This window comes from Phaethon aethereus, assembly GCF_964289735.1.
Source record: "Phaethon aethereus genome assembly, chromosome: 3".
In the NCBI taxonomy this organism is placed as follows: Eukaryota; Metazoa; Chordata; class Aves; order Phaethontiformes; family Phaethontidae; genus Phaethon; species Phaethon aethereus.
In genome coordinates, this window is record NC_138576.1 from 106754403 (window position 1) to 106768539 (window position 14137).

The 14137-nt window shown below is 36.4% G+C and overlaps 1 protein-coding gene across 2 annotated transcripts in view; it reads right to left on the reverse strand.

The window, feature by feature from the left end:
• The window catches only part of GPATCH2 (G-patch domain containing 2), a gene marked incomplete at its 5' end in the record, with an annotated part of 120853 nt that overhangs the window by 4129 nt on the left and 102587 nt on the right, over positions 1–14137 (reverse strand). For both annotated transcript variants that reach the window (XM_081998062.1, XM_081998061.1), the window contains one exon: positions 9213–9295. In XM_081998062.1, coding sequence (XP_081854188.1) covers positions 9213–9295 — 83 coding nt within the window. The remainder of the gene's footprint in view (positions 1–9212; positions 9296–14137) is intronic.

Genomic DNA, 14137 nt, shown 5'->3' on the forward strand with positions numbered 1-14137 from the left:
TTGCTGATCTACCAGATGAATAGTCTGTACGTAGGAGTGGCTGCCATTACACGAGTGAGGAGCAAACACTGAGGAACAGTAACTTGCTTGAAAAGACAGCACTGTAAAATATCCTCACTTATGTTCTTTTTCTTTGCAACACTGCCAACTGAAATAAAAAACCCAAGCCAATCCTCAAACCCTTGTGTATATGAATAGACACACTTCAAGGTCTACAGGCATTATGCATATGACCTTACACACACAGAATATGGAACCTATGAGTAGAGAGAGGCAAAACTCGGAAGGGGAAAACAAAACCCAAAAAACTCACCACATTTGTTTAATTTTGGTATGATATTTATGATGACACTAAAGGCAGGTTTCAATGAAAAATAAAGGTATGTAATTTTTTCTTAACAGCTGTTGAGACAGGTATGTCCTGGTTAAACAGTACACTAGCATTCAGTACCATACCCTTGATTTCACAGTGATTGCCATGAATTAATTTAATTCCATCTGTAAGCTAAAATCAGATCAGAGGTCTAATGCTGCTGCAGGCTCCACATCTGTTTAATCATTTTTGGATACAACAGCTTGCAAAAGTTCAGGTTTTAAATTTGCTTCATATTTAAGAAACAATGTTACACCAGTGTATATCATCTTCAGCAGGAAACAAATGAGCCTATGCACAGTTTTGATGTGACAGATCCATTTTATTTGCAAAATGCTTCTAAAAAAAAATCTTAAAAGCTCACCAATTAAGTTATTATTTATTATAGAATAATAAAGGAACTGCTACGCCATCAACCGCTATAGTGACAATATTTGTATGGTCCAATTGCTGGATAAGACTAACAACAAGCATGTTTGGTTTATATTGGGGTGAATAAAATCAGAATACAGCTAGGTTCAGTCTCTTAACCTTTACTTAAGAAAATGCTTGGTTTTGTGTTTGGTGTTGTTTTTTTTTCTTTTCTTTTTTTTTTTTTTTTTTTCTCCTTTCTTCCCCCCCTCAAGTTGTAAGAAACAAATAAAGGCATATTGAAGTAATTTCATCTCTGGCCACGGAACTATTTTTGATGTTAAGAAAATGGGTTTTTAAACAGTTCTGAGAAAGTGACACTGTACATAAATATAGTCTTGGCCTTTCATCTTTCTTTTCTATGATTAAGACTTGTGAGCAGAACAGCAATGCCTTTGCAGAGCATACCACAACTATTATTTCCTCTTCTATCGCTCCCAGCAGCCTTAAATCCTTTAAATCCTTTCCTAGAAGGATCTCTTTTTGCTTGGGTAATTTTTGCAATACATAGCCTGCTAACCCTTACCCCCTACCCTGGATCTCACTTATGTCTATCACAGCAGAGTCAGTCTTTCTACCTCAAATCTTCCAAGGAGCATTGTGGATGGTAATTCACTTGCGTAATTGGCTCAAGAGATGAAAATCTTGTATCTGCCTCTCTTAGCCACTAATCTATCCAGCTGACTGCAAGCCTAATTGGCAGCTTGTTTAGTAATTTGGCTCCTAAAGTGTTGTATTGATGTTGGATAAACAGCCAATGGAAGGAGAAACGATACATGCTGCTTTGCTTTAAAAGCTAGTGCTCTTTCCCCCTCATTTTATGAAAGTGTTTAATATTCCATCTAGTCTTTTTCTTTTCTGATTCCTCACTAGACAGATGAGCTCAGAACAGTAGGGACTGATCCTGACACACAAGACAATTTTACAGGGAATGTAATCAGAATAATACATTGCTGCAGTGTATTTTTTTATGCCAGCGCTCTCTAACTAGCAAAATGGGAATCAGACTGCCTAGATGTTTATATTCTTAGAACTGTTTTGGATAATTGCAGTGTCAGCCTCATGAGTGTAGCTGACAGCTTTACCGTGATTTTTTAAAATCAGTACCTGCAGTGTTTTTTCAAAATTTAGCATACTATGGCTGTATATCTAAAAAAAAAAAAAAAAAAGCAAAACTTATGAAAATGCCATAATATTTAGTTAAATATTTGAGATTGCATTTTTTATACTGGATTTTTATATATCGCTCACACAGAGCTATCTAAGACTGTGTCTAAAGAATAACCTTAGAATGATTATAGTTCAGGTGAGTCTGCTTGCATTGTATTTTATTCTAGCTAGCAGAGAGATAAAAATAGCAGAGAGGACAGAGCCATAACTTCAGTAGGTGTTGGAAACCTCCATGTTTACTCGGCACCCACAGCAGTGTTTTGTTAATGTCCGCACTGCCACAGTTCCATTCCTACTGCCCCACTGCAAGAGGTATTCAAGGAATTGTCACATAATTGCAGCATGGATTAGTGCATTCTTTCTTGCAGCACAGACCCTAGATTTAAATCCATTTTCAACCCTCCTGAATATATGTAAACATAAAACCACACACTGATGAAAACTGAGACTGAACTGTAGGTTCAGTTGGTCATCTAGTATCACAGATCACTTGGAACTGGATTTGCAGGTGCTCTTCTTCCATGCTTTATTGGACTACATTGTGTGTAAAGTGTAACTTCTTGCCCATTTTTGTCTACACCACTACTAAAATTGGTTGGGAAGAGTTGGAATTGATAGATTCCCACTTGTCCCTTTGTAAGGGGAATCTCTTGAATATCCAAGATTGTCTTTTCACTTGGGCCCAAAGGGAGTCAGTTTTACACCTTGTCTCTGCTGCAGAAAGACTGTCATTGGAGGCATTGCAGAAGTTCTCACTGGGGACCATTCCAAAGCGTGCTCAAACCCCATGAAACTCGGCAAAATCGCTCCCTTCTGATAAGTGTTCCCTGACTGTTACAAAAAGACTTGTAACCTTACACTGAAACCCAGAGGGAAAGGATTTAAATCACAGTAATGGTCTCAAAACAGACAGTGCGGTTATTGTTAATTTCAGCAGAAAGTTTGAGGATTAAACGGATATTAGGACTACGCACATTACAGTAGCACTAACTGACCCTAACCCAAGTTGGGAAGGATGCCCAGGATACTGGAGGTGAAGTTCTACTTCTATTGCCTACTCTGTGCCTATGTGGTTGGAGTATTATCTTCTGTCAAATTATGTTAATTTAAAAATTAAGATTAATTAATTAAAACCACAAAAATACATCTGCATATTTTTTACTATGGGTTAAATAACCATTTGCCTATTTATTTTATGCAAACAATGCTCACTGCGATCCCTATATCAGTAATGGAAATGTCAGAATGTAAATCTTAGTTATTACATTAGCATTGGCAGTGTCAATATATAGATTGACGGGTAAACTTCTCATACAATCAAAAAAATCAAAATTTCCTCTAATTGTAGTGGAAATCAAAAGCAAAATTTTTCACTAGGAAATCCAGAGTATAATAGGTATCTATGACAGCTTTTATTAGAAACTATTCCACCAACTGCAAAGCTTTTACAGAAAGACAGAAAATAGAAATCCAAACTTGCCTGCACTGGAAAGCTGATCAATGAATTTTATATTTTCACATTATGAAAATATTTTCTCATATCTTAAACAGTTTTTTTAATTCCTCTAAAGTGGCAAAAACCTTCTACATAAAGCTATCAGGTTCATGCACAGGCCTCTTTCCTTAATCAGAAAGTAAATTACATGCTAACAAACCTTTAAGAAAAATGGTTTTTGCATAATCTATAGCAAGGCCTATTTGCAGCAGTGCTTGCTATTCCCTCAGGAGAAAGAAAAACTAGTCACCATCAACTGAGAGGTTGTTGTGGAGAGCTGGGATAAGAAGTTACATTAACTGGGGAAAAACTACATGTATTTCCTCCTTGCACATTTTAACTCCTAAACCTTCTCTGGCTAACAAAAGTCCTTTGGTATTACCAACCTAGAACAGAAATATCTGAAATTGTTCTGACAGAAATATCATGCACTGCTTTTATTGGTTGAGCTCTAGGAGAACTGCACGACGTACATCAGCCCATCTGAAATGATCGTTCTGACAAACTACATCTAAAATGGAGGTGCCTCCTCTCTGTGGGGATCGACTTTACTATGGTACCTGGTGGCTAATGAGCAGAACTTGCAGGGCATATAACTGACTTGGAGGATAAGTCTCCCTACCAACACCTCTCAGTTTCATGGAAAGCTATTCCTCAAGTGTACAACAGTTTAGTGAGACATATGTTTGGAACTTGGAAAAAAAAAAAAAGCCTGGTTTTAGCCTTTCTTGAGCAGAAATTTCTTGTATGTTAAGGATGCTCCCATTAGTGATATTGGTTAAGCTGGTTTATGATTCTTGAAAATGAAGACCAAAAAAATCCATAGAATCACAGAATATCTCACGTTGGAAGGGACCCATAAGAGTCATGGAATCCAACTTCCAGTGGAGGCAATTTGAGTGCTTTCCACAACCAGAAAGAAATAGCTACCATAGGAAAAACTCCCAGAGTCACTTGGGGAATTATTTTTGAATCTTCCACATTCAGGAAGATGACAGCATTTAGAAAAGACAGGTACAGTCATCTTCTATCAACCTGAAGGTTTCTTCTTGACTTTATATTGGCTGTGTGTACAGTCTGAAGAATATTGTCTTCTCTCTAGATCACAATAAATCCATCAGCAAATTCTCAAGCAAATTCTCAGCATAACCTCGGTTCTTGTTACATTGTGGATCTTTTCTTCTGAAGTTTGTTACTGAAGTCTATTCGTTAGGTTGGTGTTTATATCTAAGTGGCCCTGCCGGAACCAATGACCTCAGTTCAACATGAAAAGTCTTTTGCTCTGAAGGGACAGCAGTTTCCAATACTGGATGGCACTCTGCGATCTTTTAATTTCTGAACTGATTTAGTGAGACAATATAGTAGGAAAAAAAAGAAACAGAAAGGAGTCCCTAAAATTTAATCTGCTGCAGAAACCAACCAACCAAAGAAGAATATCCATAGGCCAGATGATCAAGCAGATATGCTGTGTACGTCAGAAAGCACTTTGGTAGACTAAGGATAAGAAATGGCACGACACAATAACGGAAAGCATTGATGACATGTGCCAATGTTGTATTGACCTTTGAAAAGGGATTTCTGTCTATGGAGTTGTACATTTAGTAGATTGAAAAGCAGTGAATCAAGCTGAAAAGAGAGTAAGCATATAATAGTTTGTTTATAGTTTTGGAAATTTACTGCCAGTTCATCCAAGTACACAAAAATCCACCCTTTCTCTGCAACTATCTCACTAAGTTGACCTTCACCATACACTTAGCCTCAGCCACCTCTGTTATCACAGTGTAATCACAATCTTTTTCAAATCATCATTTCGGTACTGCAGATATTCGGGTCTGATTTTTAATCACTGACATACTAAGCATCAGCAAAATAGTTTGCTTAGCTGTTCTGTTGGCAATTTTTAAAAAGGAATGAAAACATGTACCCTTTTGATTACCTTGTTAAAGTGAGTCATGATGGCATTATAGCAGTGCGCAGTATTTCTGCTGTAATTAAGGATCTGTCATATTTGTCATTAAAACACATTCTTTAAAATGAGACTTTTAACTTGGTCATTTCAATCAGTACTGGCCTGAAGTGTAGCATGCAACATGCCAACTAGATAAAGAAAACGACATCTGAAATTTGCTTTTGCAAAAGGTAAGTATTAAAGTGCACAATAATTTATATATTTTATATGCACATTCTCTGTATTTTAACTACAAAATAGCTTTCTCTTTTTAAAATGAGTTTTTGCAGGTTTTCACCACTACTCCAAACTGTAAACTATGCTATGTATACATCAGAGCAAAAAGATTGTTTCAAAGTAGAAATGGCACACAACATAATTTTTTTTTGTTCTGAATCAAACTTTCTACGTTCTGTAAATTAAGTCATTAACATCCTCCAGATGTGAAGCAGAATTTGTATTTTTTCCCCCAACATTTAAGATTTAGAGGTTTCTTATTAAAAAAAAGAAAGAAAAAGAATCTAAGTGGTCTTGGGGATTTAACAGGAGCTGATTGAGGAAAAAAAAGCTTGTATGGAAGGTGACAGAGTCAATAGGAAAGGAACTGGGGTAAATGCATATTCAGTGAATGAACATGGCATCTAAAATTCTGTAGCATCTACTGGTATGCTATGAGACATAAAATAGGTAATCTAAGGCTGAAATTACTGTAAACAATCGCAATGCATATGTTTCAAGTAGTAACAATACTTTGCAGAGAATGTTCTTTCTCTTGCATACAAATTATTTTTTCTTTTTTGTTGCTTTGTTATTATTTTCATTAATGCTGGACCCAGTTTTGGTAGGGCTATTTCCATGAGGGCACTGTATCGCTGCAATGAAATATGTCAGGGTGTCATATGAAACAGCTCTACCATTCAGGTAGTCAAAGAGGGCATAAAGACATTGAGAATGACCTGGTCCCAAATCTGACTAGAATCATTGAAATAATACTGGTTTCATGTGCAAAAAAGTAGATATTTATAATGTACAACACCTCATTCTTAAAAGAAATCATAGGAAGCAAACAATTTTTACTAGTATCTTTTTTTTAATTGATAAACTAATTAACTATCTAGATTCAGTAACACACAGATGGGGCTGTATCAAGCATCCAGAAACCAGAAAATTTATTTTAGTAAAAAAGGCAGAATAGGACACTCTTGTCACAGTACTGTCAGCTCCTAACAACCCATACCCATATTATCTCCCATTTTCTTCACTGCTTTTCAGCACAGCTTTTCTTCACCTTTACAAATGACATTTTTGAAACTATAAAATGCTCCGTGCTCCTCAAACTTTCTTGCTTCAATAGTTTCTCATTGCTGTACAAGTAAATCTACATCCTTTGTTACTAATATACACAAACCTATTGGTATGTGACTTTGACTCCAGCCTGAGAACAGGCTATAAATTTAGAAATCAATATCTAACTCTATCAATATTCATTTTACTTTTTCAATACAAAATACAAAGGTGAAAGAGCAGTAAATAAGCTGGAGTACTGAAATAAATTGGGTGTTCTTGTCACAATTAATAAATGTTTAACCAATAACACTGCTTGCTACAGAATTCTATGGCTTTGTAAGGTGTCTGAAAGTAGCAGGTGCTACCCTTGTGAGACTCAAAGCCAGAGAACATATTTCGGTACTTCATTAGGATCACCAGTCATTCTCTTGAGTACTACTGAACCTAAGCATGTAAATGACCATTTTCAACACTGTGCCTAGTGCTACAAGAATTAATTTACCAATGTAATTTATTAAAAAAATGCAGTCAAGTATTTTGAAAATACTTTTTTCAATGGATTGGCTCATATTAGGTGAAACTTTGCTAATTTGCAGCACATATAGCTCAAGAAAATGCTTTCAGTTAATGACTCATTTACAGACAGCCTTTCAGGTTTCACTATGATGTTAAATATGGACAACTATTGCCAGGAGTCGTCTTTTCATTTCCAACTTTTGTTCATGTCAATATACAACTTTTGTCCTTTCTTTCTTTCTTCCACATAAAGCTTAGTCCTTCTGTTCCCATATCTTAGCTAATTAAAACTACTGAAAGGAGAATAATCAAATAGTGATCTTTCATTTAAATCCAAATTTCCAAAGGTATTTCCATTCTAAAAGGAAACCCTATTTCTTTCATAAAATGGTACGAAATACTGACAATCAAACAACGCCTGTGATGGATAAACAACAATTTAGCTGTGGGAAGGTTAGCCTTTGAGAAAACTGTATAAAATGTTATGTATTATCTACACATATGTACTAGTTTACTCAAAGTTTACCAAAGTTTCTATTAGCTTAAAAATTTACAATGAGAAAATGCAGAAAAAAACCCTTTTATAAGACCACAGAAAAAATTCTCAATCCATCTGCCCAGAACAGAATTGAAAAGACTACCTTGAACTTGAAGAGAAAAAACACACACAGTAGTTAAAGGGTACTTCATATGATACCTTTATCTACCATGATTCTCTCTTGCTCTCCATGTAAAGGCAAGTTTTGGGGGCAAAACAATCTCTAAAATTGTGAATATATAGATATGTAACACTGAATGATCACATAATGTATTTGCTTTAGTATCAAAATATTGTCTTTGCAAAGTTACGCAGAGGAGCCAGCTTGTAAAATAAAATACTGAAAGTTGAAAGCCCAAGGTAACATGAATAATAAAATTAATTTCAGGATACTTCATACCCTCTCAGTACAAAATGACATCCTCTAGTACTTGAAAGTTGTGAAGTGAAAATCACCTTGTAGAAATAATTATATTATTCTCTCTTCAGCCATTAACTATTTTTCTTTCTCACTTCACATATGTTCAGAGTCCTAGAAGCTGACCCATACATTCTCTTTTTCCATACTGCTGCCACTAAGGTGCTTTAATAACGTTTTTAATATTATTCTTGCCTTGTTTCTCCCACTGAGGTTTGAAACAAAGAAGTTTCAGGAGGGGGAATTCAGTTGGAATACAAATATTAGACTTCTCTAAAGACATCGATTTAGAATGTATTTGAAGAACTGTATGTGTTGCATATGTTGCTACAGTAATTGATATATGACTAGGACATGCAAACCAGATTTCCATATCGGCAACATATAAAAAGCCTCACACAGGCACGCACACACAATCTAATCCTTCCAGTATGCACATATATAATTAATACAAACAAACTGATGAGAGTCCTATAAATCACTGCTAGGTATTGAAAAAGTCATTTCACAGCTGTGACATCAGCAAAATGCATCCCATGGTTGTGACCTCGCATCTGTAAAAATCTTTCAGAAATGTGCTTGCAAGTGTTTCCTATTTAATCTTCAGCACTAATTTTAAAGCTGCGTTTCACAGCCTTATCTCCACATTTTCAATTGTTTGCCCAAGAATTCACATCGTATCTTTATTGTGCGGGATATTTATAGCATTCATATGCATCCCTCACAGAAAAAAGATACTTCATGTCTTCTACCTTGTAATGCTTGAACAGACATAAGCAGTAATCTTTACCGTCTATGATTCTTAGTATATGAAAAAAGATTTATTCTCTTTAAAGAAGTGCTGTGCCACAAAGGACTAGAAATTGGAAATGTTTGAGAGAGAATTGAGTGAGCCTATTTATTTCTTAATCTCAATAAATAAGGATAGCACATAACTGAAGTTATATGGAAAGTTACTGAATTTATCAAGCATTTCCCTAGGTCACTGACCTACTGCTTTGTATTTAAAGATTTAACATCTTGTGTTTTGTGTTCTGTCCCAAGGAAATTGGTTACCTGTGGGTCCTGGCAGGGGAGCGGCTTTCCTTCTCCGTTTGATGTCTCCCATGCACAATGATCCTAAATGTACGCTGGTTTGCCTGTAAGTAGTTATAGGAGAAAACCATTAACAAAGGAAGAAAACCACCACATAAATACACAGCTTGTATAATCTGAACCTGTATCAAAACATTCTCAACTAAGATGAAGCTGCGCAGTCAAGCCACCAATCTTGTTTATATCGAAGCATAATTATGTATGTTGACAAGTGCTCAGTATCTAAATGCAGCATCATAAATTGTTACTGGAATGAATAATATAAAGGGAATGCTTTTTAATTTTCAAAACTGGCAATCTTTCTAGCTCAACATAAACCAAAAACACTGTTGCTCTTGACAGGAAAATAGCTGAGATTAATTATCTTAAGAGATCACAATACTGTTGGTCGGTTATCAATTGGCTAGTAAGGCCAGACTGTCAGAACAACATTTATTACATGAAAAGTAGTATCAATTTTTTTTTTAAGTTAAGATGAAGAATGAATGAGAAAACATGCAACAGTAAACTCTTCAAAGGTACATGAAATGAACTGGTAGCACACCAATTTGTCCTTTTCTAATTCACTGGCAAGTTGTGAGAATGAGAATACTGAAACACAGTATCTGATATACTCATTAAACAATTATGAGCTTATATTTGGAGACTGGAAAATTGGTGGAGCTGCAGAGGTTGGCAAACAAGCAAATCTTATTGCATTAAAGCCAGCTATTAGACATCAGATACCACAGAAAAGGGTAAATTTGGAATTTCCAAATACTGAATTTTGGAATATAATCTTAAAGGGCAATTGCAGTTATCATTAACGATTATACAGTGCCTGTAGAGTGGAATATATGTAGCCAGGATTTTTTTTGGAAATAACTAGAACAGAATGGGGGAAAAATGCAGTAATTTCTAAACTCCACAATTTTAACATGTCTCCATAATGCTTCTGGGAACTGTGATTCTTACCACAGTACTGTAGTGAATTTTGCTAAAATTACAAGCTGAGAATTGCATCTGATAGTCTACTGTAGCATAGTAACAGTCTGTCACTCATAGGATCTGGTTTCCGTGTGGATATGACTTATCCTTTACTGCATTTATAAACTTTTTAAAGCTGTGCTGCTTCTAAATGAATAACAAATGGTCATATAATGTTGAGAGACCTCAGATCTGCTCAATAATGGAGAAGTGTGACAACGCCTCAATGAAACAAATGACGATGTACAATCCTCTACATACTATTTTTAAAAAGACACAATAAATTAACAAGTACTAAAGTGCTTTTATTTAAATAGTGAAATAATCCAAGAAATTTAAGTTTCACGTAGAAGTGCACTCTAGCTTCACCTAGTGAACCCCTATTTCAACACTTATTTAGTTCTCTTTGTTTTAGAACAGACGTTTTCCTTGCAATTCTAAGTTGAAATTGCACCCTATTTTAACATCCAGAAACTGAACACAGTTGAACTAGTATATTAACATGGTGATAAATTCTAGTTCTAAATTTAGAAAGACATCGAGAAGCATAACCCTTTCATAATTGATTGTACAATAAAGAAAATACTTAAATATAACATGGTGAAACAATTATTAGAAAAAGAAGTATTTAAGCGATGTATATAACATTGACATTAAAGAGGCAGAGTAAGTCGTGTGGTAAATTATGTGCTAAACAGCATGCAACTCTCTGTTTTCTCTTCCGAATGAAAAAGGAAGAAAGTCTCCAGGAATACAAGTAGGATGAAAGATAAAAATTAATAAAGTCAGGCCATTGAACCTGAAGACCTGAGCCACAGCAGTCACAGCTAGCAGCATTTGAGTTATTTTACCCAGAATTGATTATCTGTTACGCTACATTGAGATATCTGGATTATTGATATGTAAGATTATGGTACTGGGGTCTCCCCACTTTTCCTCCAGGCACACCGAGTGGAGTTGCACCAAATAACACTAAGTAAGGACTACTTTGTTATTGTTTTCACCCTTCATGTAGAACATAGCAGTTACTTTTTAATTTTAAATCAATGAACGTCTGAAAGGCAGCCTTGTTCCTTCAGCATAAATGAATCATTCACCTTTGCCGAGCACAACAACCCGACCACCAGCCAAGGTGAGAGTGGGCATTTCTTTGTTGTTGTTGAAAATTCTGTACACCACAAAGAAATATGCTAGGGCACCAATTAAGCTTTGTCAAACCCGGTTTTAGGGCCACTAACATCAAACATTAAGCAAACTTGTGATTCTGAAGCGTCATTTACTTTTGCCAGGTCTTAACATTTGATATATGCACTGTCAGTACAGATCACAGGAAAACAAAAAAGCCTTTTTTTTTTTTTTTTTTTTTTTTTTTTAGAGGAACAGACAAGAACTATCACTACTCCAGAACTGGCAGGCCGGACAAAAGGAAGTATTATTCAGAAGCTGCACGGTACATTTTGAAATGCTTGTAATGGGGGTATTATAAAGCAGGGAGAACTCTGACCCTCTATCAGGCTAGGTTCAGCATTATGTTTCTTAGCATTAAATCAGAAGAGCGCGGATTACAGAAGGGAAGAAAGCTATTTGCCTGACTTCTCTCTACTTACCCCCAGCTTGCTTCCAGCTATCATTTATAAATAGTGCTCTGGAGGGAAGCTAGGCATTTTATTAGGGAAAAAATAAAAATTGTTAAGACCACCTTGCCTGAAAACTTGGCTTTTGACGTGCTGGTGACAGGGACTGGAGCAAGCAGTGTCAAATGGAATAATTTTTAAGGAAAGACAACAGGAACTTGTCGCCTCATTGTATGCATTTACCAACAGAGGCTTTTCAGAGTATTAGGCCTAGTTAAAGCTGCCCTCTGGATAAAAAGTGTTCCCAAGCAGCCTCAGACAAGCTTGGGAGACAAACAGATGTGACTATGGTCCCTGGCGTTTGGCAAGAACACTCACTGTCAATAAGAAAAATATGAGCATGGACAGGGCATCAGCTGCACCACGGCCGAGCAGGCCTGCGAGTGTCACAGCAGCGGCAAAGTTGTGGCAGAGGGAAATAAGAGGGCTGCAAAAGCCAGGCTGGTGTGAACTTACACTAGCATGCCAGGATTTTTTTTGTTGTTGTTGTTCTGCCATGCCTCAACATATTAAACAAGAACACTGGAAAAGCCGCTGTCAATTTTTATTCATTTTTCGTCTCGCACACGGTGTTGAGAGTCTCCTTTCTACATGGTAAATAGGAGCCTCAAAAATGAAGACTGACTGGGAAAGGCAGTAACAACAAAAAAGCTATTAAAGTAACAAATAATAAATACCATAAAAAGTAGTTTTTATACAGCAAATACTTTTATAGAAGCAATGACATAAAAGCAATTCAAAAGCACCTGTGCATACTTATGACAAACATTCACTCAGAAATTTTATCTCCATCTTTAATAGCGAACATCTCTCTACTATTTCGTTTTTCAAAGTAATTGCCCTGTACTACAGTAACATGCCTAGAATTGTCTCTTTAAACTCCCCAAACATTTCTATCCACGCCTAGCCAACACAACCTCTTTCTCTGTAATTTTCATAGCTCAATAAGCAAATATTTTTGATGAGTGCCTTTTGTGCAGTTACACATGTTCGCCCCTCTAAGACATTTGTAATAGGCTACGTCAGATTTTTATCTACCCTGACCTTTGCAGTCAATGGACCATTTGGTTACATTCCCCAAATAAACGTCTGTTCTGTGGGGGAACCTGCAGCTGCACTGCTTCAATTGCAATCCAGCTTCCGAGCAACTGAGCGCACAAAGCGGTTCTTAGCCCTTTCACTAGCAGTTATCACCTTTGCCGCTATCAGAGTTTTAAGTTCACCAGTCACTGAGGAGGATAATACAACAAAATGGGTGTAGGGCAGCAGATACTCCTGAACACGAGTTCTAGCTCTCTGGTTTATTACATACTTCTGTAATCACTATCATCCCACGTGTAAAAGCCAAAACAAAACTAAACCCAACACTCCCACAGAACTTGAAAAAACTCCCCTCTCCCCTAAATTAAAAAACCCTATTCAGATTCAGTAATTGTTCCACAGTCTCTTCAGAAAGAGGCAATGAAGACACAGTGTTATACAGCAGGTAGCTTCATGTGCGCTACTACCACAGCCTGAACCAGCAAGGCTGTCATCTCACTTGAAGGGACTCTGGGTACTAGCGTATGAAATACAAAATGTTTGCACGTTTATTTTATATACCTCATTGTTACAACATGCCTGCTGATGACTTTACTCTGTCTGTCTGCTGTTGGCAGTTGTCACTTTCCTTGCAAGCTGCAATGGTTTATTTGGTGTCAGTGCAGTTGCTTTTGTTGGTGCACTGTAATTGCGCCGACGGGTACAACATCATTGAAGGCAAACTTAATTTTGTCCCTTAGTGTATTTAGTGTCAAACCATCTACCAGGCAATACTATGACATTGCTAAGATTACTTGCAAGTAACAAGGGTGATGTTTTTATGTTCCGCTTGTGTCAAAAATGCACAGAAGTACTGATTACTAACAAAGGCAGATGTGGAAGAGCATGTATTTTTCTTTAACAGCATTTCTTAAACATCTGAACTCTAACTTGGAAAAACCCTATACCGCATACTATTATGATGCAATCATGTTTTCAAAAAGCCTGATTTCTATATCACTATTAGATGAAGCAGTAATGATCAACACTTGCTTACCAGTTATATTCTAATTAACATCTCTCTCACCTGAGGAACAAATCCACAGTAAGCAGTGACACACCGTTCTGCCACAGTATCAATGCATTCCTGCAGATGGCTGTAGAACTCTTCCAGTTTATCGCCACTGAATGCTGCAGCTAATGGAGAGGCTTGATAAAAGTTTGTAAATGAATATATATTTCTTCTTGGTATCACTTTTCTCCGAC